This window comes from Symphalangus syndactylus, chromosome 9 (assembly GCF_028878055.3).
Source record: "Symphalangus syndactylus isolate Jambi chromosome 9, NHGRI_mSymSyn1-v2.1_pri, whole genome shotgun sequence".
Lineage (NCBI taxonomy): Eukaryota > Metazoa > Chordata > Mammalia > Primates > Hylobatidae > Symphalangus > Symphalangus syndactylus.
In genome coordinates, this window is record NC_072431.2 from 32,430,850 (window position 1) to 32,452,842 (window position 21,993).

Below are 21,993 nucleotides of genomic sequence, written 5' to 3' on the forward strand. Positions count from 1 at the left end.
TCTCATTGCTGTCTTGATTGCCTGTCTCTCTTCTTGGAATTGATCTGTGTTCCTCATCTCCCCGGTTCTGCTTGACCCCCTCATAGGCCTGCTGTGTTGTGTTGCCACCCAAATCCAGAGGAAAAAGACATCTAAGTCCTCACTGCTGTTGTCTACCAGATAACTCTGTTACTTTAGGCAAGCAGCTGAACCCACCTTGGACTCCGTCTGTTTCTGTGACACCAGGGGTTATACTGGATCATCTCTAGGGTCTCCTAGAATTTGGAAACTCTAGCAACCAAGGAGCCTCTCTTCCTTGTCTGTCTCCACCCATCCATCTTTTATCTGACTGTTTCAAGCTAATAGTCATGAATGCAAAGTGCTGTGACATGCAGGTAGAACTCCATCCATTTCTAAAGAAAAACATGTAAAGATAATAGCACTTTATTCTTATTTGAACCACACTGTATTGTTGGTTACCGAGTGCGAAGGTAGTATGTTCAGAGTCTTGTTTTATGCCTTTGTAGCTGTGTTGCCAGCATTTGAAGGTAACTCCTCCACATAAGCGGCAGGAAAATGGCCTTTTTTCCCATTCAAAGATCCAAACCACCATCCCTCTTCTTTTTTCTCGTGTATAATCACAATGTCACCTGTGAAAATACAGTTAGACAAATGGGTCTCTGCGAGGTGACCACATGCCTCAGCCTGATTGATAAGAGTTTTAAGGAGGTTCTGCTTCAAGGAGTTACTTGGTAGTGTCATTTTCTGCACTTGATTCAGATGAAGCCAAATGTATCGAACACCTGTCTATAAAGCAGGCATAATCCAGAGGATACTAAAAAGAGTAAGATAATGAACAACTGACATATATCATAAAATAATTGCTTAAAAACAGGATTGGCTGGGTGTGGTGGCTGATGCCTGTTATCCCAGCACTTTGGGAGGCCAAGGCGGGCAGATCACAAGGTCAGGAGTTCGAGACCAGCCTGACCAACATGGTGAAACCCCGTCTCTGCTAAAAATACAAAAATTAGCTGGGTGTGGTGGCGTGCGCCTGTAATACCAGCTACTCAGGAGGCTGAGGCAGGAGAATCCTTGAACCCGGGAGGCAGAGGTTGCAGTGAGCTGAGATCATGCCACTGCACTCTAGCCTGGGCAACAGGGCAAGACTCTGTCTCAGAAAAAAAAAAACAAAAAACAGGATCACAGCCAGGCACGGTGGCTGACACCTGTAATCCCAGCACTTTGGGAGGCCGTGGTGGGCAGATTACTTGAGGTCAAAATGTTTGAGAGCAGCCTGGCCAACATGGTGAAACCCCGTTTCTACTAAAAATACAAAAATTAGCCAGGCATGGTGGCACACGCCTGTAGTCCCAGCTATTTGGGGGACGGGACTGAGGCAGGAGAATCACTTGAATCCAGGAGGCGGAGGTTGCAGTGAGCCAAGATCACACCACTGTACTGCAGCCTGGGTGACAGAGCAAGACTCTGCCTCGAAAAAAAAAAAAGATGACGTTGGGTCATATATCCTTATGCTGCCTTCTAACTTTCTATGTAGCTGATGGATTGTCACCACACTCTTTCTTGGTGTCCATACTTTGAGGGTTTCACATGTTAGTGTTTTTGATAGTTTGGCGTGTTGGCTGCTATAAGTATGTCTCACCAACAGTCTTTTCTTAAGATCAAGACAATGCCTCTGCATTATACCTGATTTCACAGGCCAAAAGTTTAACTCACAGCTTTGCACAGCAATGTAACTCCCCGTTCAACAACATCAATTTGGAGACAACATTTTTTAAAGCAGTGATTCAAATGAAGAGAATTTCATAAAGACAAGAAACATGGCTGTTGTCATAAAACTAGAAAGATCTGCCCCCTTCAGGATCCAAGAGGTACTTTTTCTTTGGCATCATTCTGAGGTGATTTTTTCAGTCTTCCTTTCACTCTTGTCCTCGGCAACTTTCTAAGACAAAGGAGACTATTAACTCCTTTTCTATCTTTTCTTAGTCATAAATCACTATTCTTAAAGGAGATCATTCTCAATCTCTAAGTTCTCCCTCTAATGGGTTCTCTCGGGTCAGTAAATTGACATAATCTATTAACAAGAATTCAAACAAATGATTTCAAATTGTATTGCCAGCTTCCCTAAGCCTCCAATGTCGTGTTTCATTTAAAGAAACTACTTAGAATATAAAGTATAAGTAGGCTTTGCAACCAACAGAGAACTGAAAACAAGATAATCAATTTATTGTGAATGATGTAACTAAATTAAATGCCGCATCCATGGGTTCTAGGTGGCATGAGGGAAGTATGTCTTTTATTCACATAGGAATAAAAGTAATTGCCTGGAGAGATATGACTGGCAAATGCTGCAAAGGAAACACCCAGTAAATAGCAAATGTGCAGTGTCCCTGTCGTTTGGCTACAAAATGTATCTTGATTTTCCATTGACTCTGGGAGTATTCTTTCTCCCATAACGTTACTCTTTCTCACCCTTCCGTTTCCAGATCTCTGCATTAGCGCTAACATTCTGGACACATAAAGAAGGTTGAGGCTGGAGACTTTCTTCTTTAATAATGTTGTGGTTTACATTATAAAGCCACTACATAATGCCTTTCCATGTTAAGTAAAACTCTGTGACACAAAGAAGGGGGTCTTACTCTTTAGACTGGCTGTAAAAAGCTTTTCTGAGAAGTAAGTGAGACCAGCGCTTAGCTGGGAGTCAGCTGACCTAGGTTCTAGAATTTGCACTTACACTAAGTCAAGAGAGGAAGTCACTTCACATTCCTGCATGTCTAGCTTCTAAAAAATAAAAAGGTGGGGTACTCCTCTAATCACTTTCCATCACTGACATTCTATCCTAGTGTGCACTGTGATTAGGAGCATGACTGTGTTTCCAAGTTCAAATCCTGTGTTGCCACAGCCTGTGACATTAGCCAAAGCACCTAACCTTTCTGTGTATCAGTCTCCTCTGCTATGAAATGGGAATACCAATAAAACCCTCCAAGGGTTTCATGAATATTAAATTGGACAATAGGCCTGCAACAATGTCTGACACATAGTAAATAGAATAAGCGTTAGCTATTATCATTATGTGAGCTTTTGTTTTAGATGTGCTTATCTTTCAAGAAGGGTGAACTGATTTGACATGGTAGGAACTCTTAAGTCTGCCACACTAAGACAAGCTTTTATTCATGCTAAGAATCTCAATATGGGAAAGCAATTAAAATATTTGAGAATGATTCTTACCCTTTTCCAAATTCAACTCATCATCTTGCCTGGCTTGAAAAGAATATAAGGCCTTGCAAAGTCTGCTGCTGAGCTGGGCTGCGCCAGGGGCTGAAATAGATAAAGCTGTAATTACTATGCTGTGTTAGCAGGCAAATGAATATGAGCTGAAGCTCTTTGGTTTATTTAACAGTGTGATGCAGAGTTTCAATATATTAATTTTTCTCAAAAGGAAAGTTTGTAATTTTATATAATGATGTTCATTCCTTGATTCAATAACCATTTATGATGCACTTTCTATATGTATGGACTGCATATGTTATATAACCAAAAACTATAATACGTGAAATAGCAAGTCTAGAGAAAAACATCATTGTATAATAATAGTAGTTGCATGCATGTTTTGGAAAACATTCACCAGTTTTGCCGTTCAGGTATAAATACGGGATATTTGAGGCATGTGCATGTTATCATCATCCCTAGCTGTGTATGGAACTGTTTCTCAAACAATGCAACAGTGACTCCTTAATATATTGTGTGAACCATAATGTCCTGGTTTTACTGAAGTTTTTTTTTTTTTTTAACCAATTTCTAATTTAAAAAACTAGATAGTCAAGATTATGGTAATTATACTTGAACATGCAGGGACAGTGACACGTGTGTGTGTGCTGAAAGATGAAGAGCAGTGTGGTGTGTGGGTGCATGAATGACTGAAGTCAGATGGCTGCTAACAGGTTTGTAGGCCATGAGTCCAAGCCCTGGCAAACCACCTGGATCACCATGTGTCTCGCAGAGAGGACAGGCTTCTTATGGGAGTTTGGAGGAGGCTATGGAGACACAGCGACAAAGTTCCTCACTAATGGTTTAGGTGTGATTATGTGGATGGCAAATAACAGGCCATTTGAATAAGGTGGATGCCAGTCATCTGATATCTGAGGCAACTTCTCATATTTTAAGATACTTTCCCAACCCTCTACTCTTCTTAACTTTTCCCCATTTTTACATAAAGCTACAGAGTCTAACAAATTAATCAGTCCCGATGGAAATATAAATTTCCTTAAACAGATACAAGTCAAAGTGGCTCTGAAACTAAAATTTAAATGTAGCAATGTGCCCTGCCAGTAGGACCCAGGCCAAAATGATTGTGGGCATGGGATTACCTGGAGTTGAAGAACCTGGATTGCTCTGCCCACCAGAAGATGCCTTGCTCACAATATTCTCTAATCTCTTCATTAAAAAAGGCCGAGATATTTTCACATAGCTATGAGTATGCTCCTGTTCAAATGGCATAAAAAGTCATATTTTATAACACGATCATAAACGTTCATGAAAACTCTTCTGTAGCTGTTTTCAAGTTTTTTTTTCTGTTTTTTCTTTTTTTTTTTTTAGACAGAGTCTTGCCCTGTCGCCCAGGCTGGAGTGCAGTGGCATGATCTTGGCTCACTACAACCTCCACCTCCCGGGTCCAAGTGATTCTCCTGCCTCAGCCTCCCCTGTAGCTGGGGTTACAGGTGCCCACCACCATGCCTGGCTAATTTTTGTATTCTCAGTAGAGACGGGGTTTCACCGTGTCAGCCAGGCTGTGCTCGAACTCCTGACCTCAGGTGATCCGCCTGCCTCAGCCTCCCAAAATGCTGGGATTACAGGCATGAGCCACTGCACCTGGACTGGAAGTTTTTAAACTGAGGGGTATAAATAATTCAAAGATTTCTAAGCCCTACTGTGTTTCAGTTTTGAGTTGAAGCCTTAATATTTTCACAATTACACAATTACTATACTTTATAGCCTGTGTTTCCAATTCTAACCTGTGTGTCTAGGTCAAATAGTAACATTCATTACTTTTACAAATACAACTTTAGTTGGCTTAATGCAAGTGAAATGATCACAACCCTGTAAATGATTGAGATTGTTTTCGAGCTCTTGAGCCTTAGAAAACTGTCCCTTCACAAGATGATTACAGCTCCCCCTTCTGATCAGTAATAAAAATAGCTACAAGCAATAGCTACTATGTACGTTCACCTGCTCGTCCCACTCCTGGAGTGCAGCACGATGAAAATAGGTGTATGTGAATTTCAGAGCTGTACTGATGCATCATCTGCATTAGGCACCATGTTAAACAGATGAGACTAATACATACCACAAAATCTTATAATTTAGGTCTGTATGAATATTAAAATTTCAATTTAATAGAAATTTTACTGTAAAAGCACATCCAAAGGATAAAATTCAGGTATGATGAGAAAGAAGAAATCAAAAGTGTTTTTCAGCTTCTCATAGAAGTTTGGTGTACACAGAATATATTCGGTTGTGTCTCGCTCTTGTTATTGTGCTCAAAAGAAATAAAAACATTTATCTTATTAACTGTATGAATATTAATGTCACATGGAATTCCTAACACCTTTTTTGCCCTGATGCTACTTTAAGCCACTCCACCCAGCAGGCCCAATCAAGAAATTACAACCAGTCTCCTTGAATGTTACCTTTTCCCTCCACCTGAAGATGGAGTTACTGCAAGGATGGCTGGGTTGAGGTCTTTGCTCAAGTTCTGCTAACATTGATGACAGTTTGTAGGAGTTCGCTTCCAAAAGGTCTAGTTTCAAATTGTTCTGTGGATACATCATTTGGCCATGTGAGCAAATTCTAGTAAATGAGGCACAACTGGATAGGAATATCGAATAGCTTTCAAAATAACAAAGGTTAGAAAAGTACGCATTTAACTCATACAGATATTCACAGAAAATGCCGAAAGAAAAAAAAAATGGAGGAATAAACTCTTTAAGCAGTCTAGAGGGAGGTTTTAGTTGTTGAGTGTGTCTCATTCTGTACTCTGGGGGTAAACAGGAAACCTTGGTAATATATTAGTATTTTATGACAATGAAGAGGTTTTACTCAATTTTCTGCTGAGGGATGAGAAAGGGAGTAAGTGTTGATTGTAGAAGGTGGATTTTTGGTGGTCTGCAAAGAAGGTGAGCCATCAGTGCTCAATATTGTGAGCAGAATTGAATTAACATCAACAGACTCAAATGAAATTGAATGCGAGCTTCATTTGTTCTTTGAGAAGGTGAGGTCTTACATTACCCCCAAAGTTCACAGGAATACTTCTGGAAACTAGGAACGATATTCTAGGGTATTTCAGTATAAACATAATAATTCAAGCTAAAGATACACTCCTAGTCTCTGTCTGTTCTTGATGTGACCTTGAAACTTTATAATTACCTTGTCGGGCTGGGTCCAGCCAGGGTGAATTAAGTAACAGAATCTAAGCATTGGAAGGGTCTTGCTTATCCAGCCCCCTCCTCACCATTATCCCTGTCTCCTCCACACCTCCAGCATGGGAATTCCTAACCCTAATATCCCTGCCAGGGTGTCACAGCCATGGACAGAAGACGTCCAATTGATGGAGAAAGTCTAATCGTTGGAGGAATCCACTGCATTGTGGGGCAGGCTTACCTAAGACAAAACTAAAAGCTCCCCCTTGCCTTCTACCATTAGACCTTTACTTGATAGTCTCATAGAGCACCTCTAGTTCCTCTTCTGTGCGGCCCTCTGTCTGGTATCTAAGGACAGTATTTAATCTAAGTGCCTCCAGTTTTCTCAACAATTTCTCCTACAACACTGCTTGTGAACATTCTTGATTCAAATATGGCACTTCAAGGACCAAGATACAATGAAATAAGGAAGAATGTAAATAAAAGTTTCCTCATCCTAGAAACCTTCCGTGGGTGACACAAAATCTACCAGTATCACTAGTTTCTGTCTACCCAGATGCAGAGCATGCATAATGAAATCATGCGGCTATTTGGCATTCATCACTTAAAGGTTCATAGTTGCTCCTTCACCAGATCATAAACACTGGAAGTTCCAGGGTCAGATCCTCTCCCTCCTTGTGTCCTCCACTGTGTGCTTCAGGTGAGAGGACCCAGATGATTCTAATACATGTATGCTGGTAATGACAATGACAAAATTCTGTGCAAGGACAGCCAAAGGAATAAATGTATAACCCAATGGCATCATGAAATGCTCTTTATGACTTTATTTTGGCACATGTTATTTGTATTGAATAGTTAACTGAACAGTTTGTGCGGTCACAGAAAATGTCCTACAGTCTGTTTTATAATATCATAAAAACTGTAGCCACAGGTCATTGCAGGTATATTAGACCTCTGTTCCCAAGTGCACACAATGCAGGCTACTTTCTTTTGCAAGAAGTGTTAGCCTTGTTTCTGCAACAGCACCTTATGCAAGAAAGCCTATCTAAAAACTAGATCAGCGATACCTCACTGCATCTGTCTTCTTTCACCAAAGAACTATTGAAATTGCCAGTCTGGGTACAATTATCAGGTACCTACATTCACAAGAAAGTTAGGCTATAAGCAAGAAAAACAAAACGCCCAGATTCCTGTACCTTCAAAACATTGCTAAAAAATTTATCTCCTTAAATGATTCTCAGATTAACCCCAGTCCACTCCTGATCTCTAATCACAGCAGAAACCCATATGTTGCACACTGGTGCTATATATCTGTTCATTTTTATTCCTGTGTAAAATTCATCAGCTTTTTGTTAACTACCCCTTTCACATGGGTTCCTCTGAAGTGGCCAAAATGTCCATCAATCCCCACGAATGTCTATGGGGCTAGAGTTCACACACTCAGCACAAAGTCCAGGAGGCCCAGCTCCCTGCCTCTTCTACCATCTCACCACCCCAATTCCCACACTCAAAGAACTTTTCCCCCAGAGTTGCTTCTGGTTTCCCCAGATTTTGCCTCACACCCCAAACTGCCCTCTTCCCTCTGCAACCACGTCTTTCCTTTCTCCTGTTAATCTCTGATAACCCTGAGATCAGCAGAGGGATGAATGGAAAATACCATCTTAATAAAAATTACTAGTTTTTGAGCTCCTCATGTGAGCATTGTGCTAGTATTTACTAAATAATATTTCACCCTCACAAAAGCCCCATGAGGTAAAGTACCAATATTCCCATTTTGCAGATGAGAAAACTAAAGTTGCCCCAGGTCCCTGTAAACAGCAGAGCTAAATCTAAATACAGGCCTTTCTAAATGCAGATCCTTTGTTTCCTGTCACTTTTCTTAACTGGGTTAGAGTGCACATGGTTTCTAGGCCCTCAAAGAACGACTCTGTTTGGAGAATACTATTTTAGACACAATTCTTTTCCTAGGACACCAAAGCAAACATTTCTAGGTAGTTAGATTTTTCCAGATCCCTCAAATGACTTATGAAGCTGACCCTATAAGCTCCCCCACTAGATTGTTCTATGTCATGAGAAAGGAAAGGCAAACAAGGCCAAGTGGACCAGAAACAAGTATTCTAAAAATAACCCTTTTCACCACTAAATCGAGGAAACTGCACTCTGCAAACATTTACCTCATCCATTAGCGCTGCTGTGTCTTTCTGGCTCTTTGCATCAGAGAAGGAGGAGTTGCTGGAGTACGTTTTAAGCATTCGTTCCAGGCCTGAAAATGAAATCATGTTCTCAGTCACCTTTCACACTGTCTCAGTGGAACACAGCCGGGAGTCAGTCACTCTCAAAGGGAGCCTAGAAGTGATACCAGTGAGATTTTTTTTTAATACGGAGTCTTGCTCTGTCACCCGGGCTGGAGTGCAATGGCACGATCTCGGCTCACTGCAACCTCTGCCTCCCAAGTTCAAGCAATTCTCCTCCCTCAGTCTCTCGAGTAGCTGGGATTACAGGTGTATGCCACCATGTCTGGCTAATTTTTGTATTTTTAGTAGAGACACAGTTTCATCATGTTGGCCAAACTGGTCTCCAGCGCCTGACCTTATGATCCACCCGCCTTGGCTTCCCAAAGTGTTAGGATTATAGGCGTGAGCCACAGCACCCAGCCACCAGTAGGATTTCTTAAATGGCTGAGGGAGTCTCTGCAGGTAGTTCTTAATAAATTTGACTGAATGATAAATGAACTGTTTGTTTACCTTTCTCTTCACTTAATGAAATTTGAGAAATGCTGGTGCTTAAAGCATCTTGTTATTTTTCCAGATGAGATTTTGAATTTCTTTCAGTCGACCCATTCTCGCAATTGCTAACAGTTACACAATGTTGGCTTCTTCCTCATTATGGTATTCACATCACTAAATATTTTCTATCTTGAATTTGCTCTCTAGTATTCCATTGCAATGAGTTATTGTGGTCCATATAAAACAAGCTACTATGTAGACATCAGAATCACAAATGTGTTTTTGTCATCCTTGTTGCTTTAGAGCTGCTTCACAGTCTAACATGCCTAACTTCTACGTACAGAATTTAATTTGAATGATTTTTACATTGTTTCAAAAGTCAAAAGAAACAAACCAAAAAACTCCTCCAAAACTCTTGTGCACTGTTGGTTGACCATGTTTTAAACCAAACACATTATCTCTCATTCTAGCCAATTTCAGAAACACAATTAAAATGCTACATTTCTGAAAATAGTAGTATAATACTTATATAGGTTTCATAAATAGACCAAAATGTGATTTTCCTTTTTTGGCTTTCTTTTTCCTTCGACTTTTTTTTTTTGTTGTTCACACAACTTAAGTTTGATATATGGTTCTTTAAATGAGAAGACCCCTGCCAAATAGCAAAAGCAGATTAATCCTAACTCTGAATGAAACCTCTGAGCATCATATGGTCCCTTTTCTGGCCATTCAAAGAGATGGTTACACACCTTCCTTGTCTTTTGAGGCTTTTTCAATGTCTCTCTGCAGTCTCAATAATTTTGGTTTTAGTAAAGACTTTCGTCTCTCTTTATCCATTGCACTGTTAGGATCTTCTTCCTTTAGGAAAAAAGAAGGATGTCTAACAAGGGGGAAGAATTAGTAAGAGTTGCTATTCCCTGTCCATTCTGATACTTCCACTGGCTGCATTTAATTTTAACTTTAAAAAAGAAAAAAAAATTTTATAAAGCAGGATAATCTTTAGTTTTACACACATTGTCCTACCTGTTCGAGACCTGATGAATGAGAAAATATTGTCTTGTTCACAACTTGTAAGTCACATGGCCGAGCACTTTTTAATAGAGCAGATTGTTCTTTGAGGATGGACCCTTGCTATAGCTATTTCATTTTCTTGATAAATCTATTTGTTGTATACTTACTGCTTCCTTATTTACCTTTGTTCAAGTTAGAGTCCTTTAATGGCCAAAATGTAATATCATGTATGTGTTTCAGGCTACGACTGCCTCAGGAGTGGAAGACATTTTGACTGAGTTCTGTGTTGGCTCAGTACTGGGAAGATGTGAGCTAAAACACATATGCTCTTTCCAGAATGGGTTTATGATTTAGTTAGGCCTTGAAGCATAACATTAAAGAAACTAGCAATACAAGACCAAATGCATTCACGAATGGTACAGACACCACAAGTGCAGGCAGCTGACAGCTTCGAGGAGGCAAGAAGACGTAACTGTCTAGTCAAGGAAAGATGGCAAAGGGCACTCCAGGCAGGAGAAACGGCTGGAGCAAAGGGCTGGGGGAGGACTGTGGGAAATGTGTCAGGAACAATAAAGACACCTGTTGCATGAGCAAAAAAAATAGTGGAAGAAAAAATTGTTCAGGGAGTTAAGCCTAGATCTGAGGGCTGATGTAGGAATTTTATCACATAGGCTATGAGGAATCATTCATGATATCTGAGCTTTCACATGCATTATTTCAAGGATTGAATAAAAAAAAAGAACAGGATGGTAGGGTTGGAGTGAGGAGGTTGCTAAACATGAGTGTGGCAGAGGGACAGAAACCCATGGAGAAAGAGGGGGAAACTAATGACTCAAGGTGGGAGGGGAGGATGCAGGCTTCTCTGATAAGGAAGGAGAAAAATTAGGATCCTGGCTGAGAGATTACCTTTAGATGGAGCTTCACAAACAAGAAGTGTGAGGATTTAGAGCAAAGGGAATAGCCTCTATAAAAACATATACAGATAAAAATATTTTATTTACATATTTTTCATTGCACATTACAAAAGTTTCTTTATATTCTAGGCCAGGTGCGGTGGTTCCCACCTGTAATCCCAGCACTTTGGGAGGCCAAGGTGGGTGGATCACTTGAGGTCAGGAGTTCGAGACCAGCCTGGCCAACATGGTGAAACCCTCTGTCTACTAAAAATACAAAACATTAGCTGGGCGTGGTGGTGTGTACCTGTAATCACAGCTACTTGGGAGGCTGGGGCGGGAGAATCACTGGGACCTGGGAGGCAGAGGTTGCAGTGAGCTGACAACGTGCCACTACACTCCAGCCTGAGCCACAGAGCGAGACTCCGTCTCAAAATAAATAAATATTTCTTTGTATTATTTATTACATGCAACTCCTACAACTCAGTGGTTGGTTTTATGTTCCTCATTTTACCTGCGACACAGATAAATAAAAGAAGGCCCAAGCTGACCCCAAATTCTCTACCACTCCTTCACGTGTCAGCCCACAGCTGAGGCGCAAGCTGACGTCACACCCCCAAGTAAACTCTGACTAAACTGCTAAGATGCCTAACTAAAACCATTAGTCCTTCCCTGTCGAAGGAATGCAAGTCATAACATAGCTCCCGTACCAGTCCAAGGCTTCCCTTGGTTTGTTTGGGGACATCTATTGTTTAAACATGTATTTCCAGGGATAGATTTCTCCTGGGTCAATTTCAGGATGGGGTATATTGCCATCATTTAACTGTTACATTTGTCCTTCTCTTCTGAAGATTTGTTAGGAAGAAGGTCAGTACTGGAGGAGGCGTATAAAATTACACATACAATCTTTTGAACATGGCATTTATGGTAACCTTACAAATATTTTCACCAGGTCACCAGCCCTCCAAGTTTTGCACTCAGATTGGTCTCTTTGTTGTCCCTGGTCCATGTAAATTTCATAACACTGGATAAAAACCAGCCTACACTTATTGACAATGACTATAAAAGTCGGACATTGGGGTGCTTTGCCTTAAAGATGTCAAGAAAATACTATTCACTCATTTTGAGACACAGTCCTTTCTCTTAGACAACAGATTCATGGTTGTGAGTTCTGACACAGTGAAGTTTTATAGAAACCAAAAATTTCCCTGAACATGCCAATAAATGAGAAGTCATCATGGCTGCCTCCTTACACTTTGGTAGAACCCTAGTCAAATTTTCAAGGAGAATAACTCTCATTTTATTGGCAAGTTATTTGATAGGGGCATTTTTATTATTCTTTGTAAGAAAATAGATTTATTTTATTGTACATTTTTCCATCTCAGACCCTGCCTCCATTATTTGGAAGAAAAAAAGCGCTTTCTCCATGTAATCAAATCATTTCCACTTCCATTTCTACCTTGTTTCTGCATTGAACAGACATTGATATTGCTAATATACTTCTCCTTTGCCAGGGTAGGAAAAAAAAGACTCAGTAAAAAATAGCTGGTCATTTGCTGCTGTCTGAAGGGTGGGGAAAGGGAAAGCCAATCAGGATTTACTGCAGTGCCTGATCTAACCACCTCTACCTTCTACCCTCTTGTTGCCTGATCAGAGGTCCAGGGAGGTCAGCTTTGGCTGTACTTCTAATCCTATGGAGGACATGACCAGTGGGCTTGTTCTCCATATCAGAGAAGAGTGACATCCCTAATCTGGAGGTTGAAATCCTCAATAAAATATGGCAGAGGACCTAGGGAAACGCTATCAGGCATTCTTTCTGCAGATTTTGGTAATTAATAATCAGTTCCTAGAACACAATTAAGAATATCAAGAGGAGAGCAGAGGCCAAAATCTTTGAGTCTTGACCCAGAAGGACAAATAATTTGCCCCAAGACAGCAAAGAGGCAACATGCTTGGGCTTTCACCAGGTACACTGACCAGTTTTCAGCAAAAACACCCACAGTAGAATCACTCAAGTGCCATCAAAGTAAGCCTCCGATAATCTGGTCCGAGGTTTTCAAGGGAAGGGACCATGAAAAATACTGATAGTGACTCCCACTTCCTAGAACCCATGCCTTTGGGTGATCTTCCCTCACACCCACCTTTGAGTATGGGCTGCACTTATTGACTTGCTTCTAGCAAATAGAATATGAGATGTCACTTCTGAGATTAGTTTACAAAAGATTATAATTTCTTGGGCACTCTGGCTCTGTCTGTCTTGATCACTCATTTTGCGGGGAGCAGGCTGAGACATGGGGAGACCCACGTGGCAAGAAAATGATATCTCCAACCAACAGCAGCGAGGACTGGAGGCCTGCCAACAGCCCTGTGAGTCAGCTTGGAAGTAAGTCTTCTGCAGGAAGAGCCTGGAGATGTCTGCAGCCCAACCTGATACCTTGACTGCAGCCTTGGGAGGGGTTCAGAGACACCTGGCTAAGACACAACTGAATTCCTGACCCACATAAACTATGAGATAATACGTTTGTTTTAAGCCATTATTTTGGTGGGGGTGGGGAGTGGTAATTTGTTGCACAGCAATTTGTGCAGACAACCAATTTAAGCACCACGTGATATACAGTGATTAATTGTAGGTCATTGAAACGTATCTGCCTGGCACTACTTTTATAGAAGACCGAATATGAAGATTCTGTTTAAAACTCTGCTTGACTTTCTTTACTTCTGGAAAATACCAAAGATATGTTTCCATTGTACAGTTTGTAAAATAGAATGCTGGGTTTTTTAAATTTATATGGGGTATGAGAAATCATTTTCATTTATAAAACATGATATTTGCTTTCAATTTTTTCAATATAAGTCCCTCAGTACCTAAGATTCTCCATTAATGTACCTTTTTTTTTTTCCATTTCATACTCACAAAGTAATCCGTTAACAGGAACTCAGATTTGTTTTCTGTAGATAAAATTGCAGTTTCTTCCATTAGAGCCTGCATATCTTTTTCAATGTCAATCTTGCTGATAGCACAGTGAATCTGCGTGTGGCACTGCAATGCCAAGGGGAGCAGAATAAGGTAAGGTTGTTGAAGAAAGGTTTCTGCCCCTTCTTACCAGGCATACCAGAAATGGAGAGATCGTCTCTACTCACTGTGGTCAGGGTTTGGCCAAAAAGAGAAATATGTTGGCTGTACTGGTTTAAGTTATTGCATAGAAGTTGAATTCTTTCCTTCTCCAGCTCCAGAATGCTCTGAAAAGAATGAAAATTGGTGTAAGATCAGCCATTTGTTATGCAAAACGGAAGTCACTCATCAAACACTGACACACCTGAAGACAGACTGAACAAAGTCTCATGATTAGCCTCTTGACTATGTCATATCCAAACCACAGTGGAGGGAGATTTCCAGGAGAGGAATGTGTCTTGGTATCTTAAATCACTCCTTTAAGAGTAATTTAACTCACACACTTTCCCCAGGCTCTTTTGACCCAAAAGGCATATAGGCAGATGCTGTGGGTTACCTAAGTTTACAAGGAAGGGAGAGAAAAGAAGAAAAGGAAGCATTTGAGACACAGTCATGGATTCCAGAGAATTCCAGAGAATTTTAGTAGAGACGGGCAGGCTGGCCTTGAACTCCTGACCTCAGGTGGTCCACCCATCTCGGCCTCCCAAAGTGCTGGGATTACAGGCATGAGCCACTGCGCCTAGCCAGGCCTTGTTTTTACAAAAAAAAAAAAAAAAAAAGAAGAAGAATTCCAGAGGGTGAATCCCAGGAAAGCCCATATCCATGTCTTGGAAATGCATTGAGACACCCAATAGTTTTAGAATTGTTTATAGTACATTCAAGGCATTCTGCTAGTCTCTGCAGGGAAGAGAATGACAGGCCACAAATTCTCTGTTTAAGGAGGTAATTTGACAAGAGAAGAATCCCAAAGTCTGACCAATTTATAATTCTACCTAAAATTAGGCCTGGGAGTCAGAGTCCACTGTTTGCAGGTAGGCACATAGCCTCTTTATTTTGTGTGAGATGACAGAAGTTTCATTATTAGACTTATGACTTTTAGGTAGGAAGGGTAAATAAGAAAGTGAGGGGAATCACATTTGCCTTGTTAGCTATTAACATTTTAGAGGCCGGGTGCAGTGGCTCACGCCTATAATCCCAGCACTTTGGGAGGCCAGGGCGGGAGGATCACCTGAGGTCAGGAGTTTGAGACCAGCCCAACCAACATGGTGAAACCTTATCTCTACTACAAATACAAAAATTAGCCAGGCATGGTGGCACACGCCTGTAATCCCAGCTACTCGGGAGGTTGAGGCAGAATTGCTTGAACCCAGGAGGCGAAGTATGCAGTGAGCTGAGATCATGCTACTGCACTCCAGCCTGGGTGACAAAAGTGAAACTCTGTCTCAAAAAAAAAAAAAATTAGAAAATGTTACTTATTAGACCCATGCCAATTGAGTTGCTGACTGGTGGTTTTTACAGAGGGAAGAAAGGTTTAGCAACTAAGCATTGTTATAGAAGGCTGGGTCAGGCAGAGTATGCAGGGAGATTCCAAGGCCATGTGGGGGCAGTGTAAGGCTGCTGGGTATGTGCCCAGGGGAGTTTGGGCTTTGATGGAGATGGCAGGTGTCCAAGACAAAATTCTTCCCATCTTTTTTTTTTTTTTTTTTTCGTAAAAATAAGGCCTGGCTAGGCGCCGTGGCTCATGCCTATAATCCCAGCATTTTGGGAGGCCAAGACAGGTGGACTACCTGAGGTCAGGAGTTCAAGGCCAGCCTGCCCAACATGGCAAAACCCCATCTCTACTAAAAATACAAAAATTAGCCAGGCATGGTGGCGGGCGCCTGTCGTCCCAGCTACTCAGGAGGCTGAGGCAGGAGAATCGCTTGGACCTGGGAGGTGGCGGTTGCAGTGAGCTGAGATCATGCCACTGCACTCCAGCCTGTGCAACAGAGTGAGATTCCATCTCAAAAAAAAAAAAAGAAAGAAAGAAAAAAAAAAAAACAAGGCCTGGGCATTCATCCTTTTATCCAGAGAAGGCCAGCTCAGTTGCTCTCATACCCACCATCCCAACTCCTCCATCCCACAAAGAGCACCAGCAATCATCTTTCATGAGCAAGGCTTTGGAGAAATTGGTGGGTAACACGACCATAGGGAAGAAGAAAGATGGGTATATCTCAAGGCCCTTGGCAGTGCAAGAGAGGTGAGAATGGAGAGTCACAAAGATCACTGGGTTCTCCTTGCTCCCCTCTTGGCATTCCTACAGGAGCCCATTGGCCTGATCCAGTATGGTATATCGCTGTGTTGTTAATTCATCTATGGTATACGGTGATTAAAATTATTTTAAATTTCTTTATACTTTTAATTATGGCAAAATTTACATAATATGACATGCCATTTTATCCACCTTAGGCATCCATTTCAGCGTCATTAAGTGCATTCACATTATTGTGTAACCATCACCATAATTCATCTCTACAACTTTTTTCATCTTGCAAAAGTAAACCGTACCCATGAAACAACAACTTCTCATTTTCTACGCTCTGCATCCCCTGGCAACCACCATTCTACTTTCTGTCTCTATGAATTTAACTACTCTTGAAACCTCTTACAAGAGGAATCATACACTACTTGTTCTTTTGCATGTGGCTATTTCACTTAGCATAATGTCTGCAAGGTTCATCCATGTTGTAGCATGTGCCAGAATTCCCTTCCTTTTTGGCTGAATAATATTCCATGGTATGCATATACCACATTTTGTTTTTTGGTATATAGTCATTTAACACTGCTTGTAAATGAAATTAGTAAAAGGCTCAGGCAGTAACTATGAACATCTGTGCCAATCACATGCAACTTTAGCTTTTGTACCAAGTGTCCTGACATTTGGATTGGAAGCCTGGAGCCATGCCCCCATGGCAATCTTCTTAGTTGCCTCTGTAGCTGCCCAATTTTCATACGTCAATGGGAGTCAAATGGATTTGTTTATGCTGGCAGTCCCCTGAGGCTTTCACAAAATTGCAGGCACCAGTCATTTGAAGGTGGCCGTCTACCCTTCTGTCTCCCAGATAAAGGATTAAAGACACAGAACAGCCTATCAAATGTTTTGCTTCTTAAAAGGCAGAATCGATATGCCTCATAACAAATACGTAAAACAAATTCTGCTCAGTTGTTTGGATCTCCTATGTGACAATCTTCAAAAAGAAGAGGTCCTTACCCTATAGAAAAAGACCTAGAAATCAGCTCTTCCGTTTTAGCCTATGAGCAAGAGACAAGAGAAAATAAAAGCCAGGTTTTAGAACATATTGCATCCCTAGTGGGCAGGTGTTTCTTTACTTTGACAAGTGCTGAACCACTAACATCAGTCTGAGACTAGAATAACCAGTGTTCCTTAGTAACATGGTAATGCTTAACAGATTTTAATTACATTTCAGGGAAATCATTAAAATGATCTATGTTTGCTCATAAAAAGAGGAGGAAATAAATTCCACTGTGCAAAGGAGAGATCCATATCTCCTTTAATGATTTGTTGCTTTCTACTATCTTGTTCTTTTTATATAAAATAGGTGGTAGAGAAGCAAGATACTCTGGAGGACCTCAAACTGTCCTCTTGAGGCTCCACAATAGTATATATGAACAAAGTGTGGTCAAGGAGTTATCCAGAAAGATTCAGATTTCAGCAGATTTAGAGCCTGTCTGGGGCCCAAGCATCATGACAATTTGTTCTTCATTCATTCCTTCCAGTTCTTGCTGTCCTAGCCTTTGGGCTGGTACTACAGGAAGAGGTCAAAGGGATTTTGTTTTCATTTAAATGACTCTCATAGAACTGATAAAAGAAATATGCTCTTTCTAGAGCGGGGACTCTCAAACTTTAGAATATCTAGACCCCTCTTTATAATCATTCAGAGGCTCTGATTGATTTAGAGGCTCCCAGGTCTAGGGAGGTGCTCAGGAATCTGACTTTTAAGCACCCCAGGTGCTTTGAGACATTGTCCTAGGGCCACAAAGGCCCACAAAAAATACATTTTAAAATCATAATTCTTCCACCCAGAAGTGACTGCTATTAACATATTGATATATTTCAGTCTAGGTATGTGTATATGTATGATTTTATCTTCTAGCTATCTGTCAAATTATTCAAATTCGAAATTCTGTTTTTTCCACTTAACCGTACATGTGAACAGTTTCCCGTGCCATTAGTCTCTGAAAATACCACTTTAATTATTTCATAAGCATCCATGGTGCAGGCGTGTTTATTCACTTAGTCATCCCTTTAATGTTGGACATTTGGGATGTTTGCTGCCTTTAACGTGTTTCAAATAGAAATCTGTGTCTGGTTTGTCAGCTACTTCCTCAAGACAGATTTATAGAAAGGAAATTACCTTTTTCAACAGGGTCCTAGGAAAGAATGAAGCCCTACTGTCCTGAGGCGTCCATTTTATGTAATGAGTTGTCATTCGTCTCATCTAGAGTGGGACTACTCAAGTGCCATCCTTGGGAGAACTGAGAAAGCAGCCACTGAATCATTTTCTGTGTTCTGGGATTTAGAGGAGGAACACTGGTTGAGAAAGGGAATATTTTTAAGGCTCTTGACACATACTGCAAATGGCTTTTAAAAATAATTCCTTGAGTAAGTACTTCAGTACCAAGCATTTGATTCTTTGTAATTCTTGGTAGTATGGTTATTATTGTGAAAAATATAGATTATTTCTATCATCTGAATTGTTTCTTCTTGGAGGGTAGGATGTGGCTAGAATATAGTATGATTGTGAAGTAATAAGACTAATTTTGACATGTGGTTTGTGGAATTGGTTTCATTACTTATAGTCACATTTGAGGCTTTACAATATTTCTCACAGTATCTACTACACTGCCTTGAATGTAGTTCAATGCATGTTCTCTGAAAGAATTTGTAAACCCAACCTGTAAAGTAAAAAGAAATAAGAGGACACTTCATAGGACCCTAAAATGAATTCTTATGTTCAATTTATACAGAAGAATGGTGAAAGAATAGAGAAAAAATGAAACTGAGAGACCCTAACTGTCCCATTTCCATCTCTCACACTTATAATAAAATTCCTCTTTGAGTCAGTTCAGCCTGTTTTTGTTATATGTCTTCATGAATCTAACATTAGACACTTGAGTGTCATAAACATACACCAAATATGGCATACATAGAGTAATATGTGAGTCAATGACCTGCTGGTATAGACACAAGCCCAGGAAATACCAACTAAGGGCATCATTATTGAGGGTTCAAGTGAAGCAAGAGTGACTTGACAGAAGTCATCTCAAGTTGTGGCTAATGGGCTTGAGATGGCTCTCAGGAGGCAGGAGAGAACTCAGAGGAAGGTGGGGTAAAAGAAGCTGCATGAACTAAAAAGGACAGGGACTGAAACACTGGTGGCCTCCAGCATAGAGGTAGCAAAAATCCAGGACGCAAGAGGCAGAAAGAAAATGCCCTTCCTCAAGGACATTATGATGAGTAGACATTCCATGTGACTTGGATTCTAACAAAAAAAAAAAAAAAAAGAAAGAAAGAAGGAAGAAAAAAACTAGGTCTTAAATATTTTTAGAGCTGAAGTTGAAAGATGCCTTTTGAAATGTAAATGAATGTATACCTTGTTACTATCAGGAAGACTGTAAGAAAAGAGATAATTTCCATGATGCTTCAATATAAACACTGGGAATGCTGAGAAGGGGGAGTGGTGGCTGTAGGGGAAAGATGTAGAGGATCTTAACAGGAGGAAAGGAAACTGAGATGAAGGAGAGGCGTAGTAAGAGCTTCTGATAATGAAGATAATCATAGCCTTCCCTAACATATATTGAAGGCAGGCTAGTTATCAGCTACACTAGGTAGGACCCATTTATCTCCCATTGCTGCGATGTAGGTAGAAGGGTGACGAGGATAGAGACACTGAGGTGAAATATTTTTCTCATAGCCCTTGAAGGGTAGGTGCCTGGAAGATGGAGTGGGAGCAGAAATGTCTCTCCCAACTCCTAACAGGGCCATCCAAGGAAGCTGACCTCAGTGGAAAGACCACGGCTTCATCAGGAAGTGATGAGGTGAGGTGAGGCAAGATCAGAGCCCAGGTTGCAGAGCCAGATTTCAAATGAATAAAGTTAGAATTTAAATCCCTGACCTTTTCTCATCACCTTCATCTAAAATCTATCTAGCATAAGCAAGGAGAGTACCAGGAGCGTATGTTCAAAGGTGTAAATTAAGGAATTTTTTCTCATTTGTTCCTCTCTTTGACCCAAGTTTTCATCTCTCCTTTAATTTCCCCTTTCTTCTCTAATTCTGCATCTATCCTGCTCTGAGTGGTTGAATTGCAAGAGATGTAAATGCAGCCGTTGGGTTTCTGCCTGCCATATAGCCTTTGCTCTCCCAGTTTTCAATGGGGCAGGAGCATAGCGCAGAGGTCCAGGCTGAATCTTTTTTTTTTTTTTTTTTTTTTTTTTTGAGATGGAGTCTTGCTCTGTCGCCCAGGCTAGAGTGCAGTGGCGCGATCTCGGCTCACTGCAAGCTCCGCCTCCTGGGTTCAGGCCATTCTCCTGCCTCAGCCTCCTGAGTAGCTGGGACTACAGGCTCCCGCCACCACGCCCGGGTAATTTTTTGTATTTTTAGTAGAGACGGGGTTTCACCGTGTTAGCCAGGATGGTCTTGATCTCCTGACCTCGTGATCCATCCTCCTCGGCCTCCCAAAGTGCTGGGATTACAGGCGTGCAGCCCAGGCTGAATCTTAAACCATCTCAGGCTCATCGCTTCATCTTTCCAGCCTCAATGTCCTCATAATGTCGTGATTAATACAAAACAGGAGCACATGAATGTGCTTAGCACAGCCTAAAAGAGGAGCACTGAGCACCAAGTACTTGTTCCAGGCTGGCCATTAGATCATGGCTTTCTCCAATCGTATCTGCTTTAAACATTTTTTTTTTTTTAACTTAAAACAGGTGGGGAAAAATAAAACCAAAATATTCATGTTCTTACTCTCCAGAATTGATAGTTATTTAATTTGGTCATATTTATGTTGAGCCTGGGGGTTGTACTGCTTCACGAGGGGCTGTGCATGACCTGTGTGGCTGTTTCTGGCAGTTCTGTTGTATTCCCACCATGGGCTCCATTTCTGCCACTGAACACAGGGATAGTCTCCATGTATAAGTTTACAAACACACACATATAAACTCAGTATAGTTTGCGCATGAGTTTAAAAGAATTTTGATTTACATAGATTGTGTAAGTGGTATATTCCTTTTCCTCAACATCATGTTTTTCGAGGTTAATTCATGTTTAAATATAGTTTTAATTAACTTTTCATTGATGGATATTAGTTCACTTTCCAAATGCGAGCATATCTGAAGAGTAATTCTTCTCTTGATGGGTATGAAGATTGCGTACAGTTTTTTCTCACATGCAGTTATAAACAATTCTGCAATAAATATTCTTGTGCATCACCCCTGGAGTACAAAGGTACATTTTTCTGTAGGATATATGCCTAAAAAGGGAACTGCTGCGGCAAGCACATGCTTTAGTTTCACTAAATATCATTTAATTATTCCCCCTACAGGGGTACAATAATTCTTGTTTCCTAACATCCTTACCAACACTTGATATTGTCAAGTTCTAATTTTTGCTAAATAATCTAGCATTGTTTCATAGGTTTATTGATGATTTTGATTTCTCCTTTTGTGATGTGCTTGCTGACATCTTTTGCCCATTATTATCAGATAATTTGCCACAATTCCTTCTTTATGTGTCTACTTTTGCCACTGAGATGTGCACATCTCAAGCATTGAGATGTTACTTTATTTCAGTGCTCTGTATCTCCAGTGCCTAACACAATGCCTGACCTCCATACGCGATCACCGTATGAGTCATCGCTTATGCCTAAAACTAATTTCAAAGCACCTAACACTTAAGCCTTAATTTACACTTCACTTTGACAGCACTTTTTGAGGTC

General features: G+C 40.7%; 1 protein-coding gene across 2 annotated transcripts in view; it reads right to left on the bottom strand.

The window, feature by feature from the left end:
- Positions 1 to 407: 407 nt before the first annotated feature.
- Positions 408 to 21,993, bottom strand: part of NOSTRIN (nitric oxide synthase trafficking) — a 63,662-nt gene continuing 42,076 nt past the window's right edge. For both annotated transcript variants that reach the window (XM_055291890.2, XM_055291889.2), the window contains 8 exons: positions 14,188 to 14,286; positions 13,961 to 14,086; positions 9,892 to 10,000; positions 8,591 to 8,679; positions 5,688 to 5,813; positions 4,368 to 4,482; positions 3,229 to 3,318; positions 408 to 629 (listed from right to left, as the gene is read on the bottom strand). In XM_055291890.2, the coding sequence (XP_055147865.1) occupies positions 493 to 629; positions 3,229 to 3,318; positions 4,368 to 4,482; positions 5,688 to 5,813; positions 8,591 to 8,679; positions 9,892 to 10,000; positions 13,961 to 14,086; positions 14,188 to 14,286 (891 nt within the window). In that variant the 3' untranslated portion in view covers positions 408 to 492. The remainder of the gene's footprint in view (positions 630 to 3,228; positions 3,319 to 4,367; positions 4,483 to 5,687; positions 5,814 to 8,590; positions 8,680 to 9,891; positions 10,001 to 13,960; positions 14,087 to 14,187; positions 14,287 to 21,993) is intronic.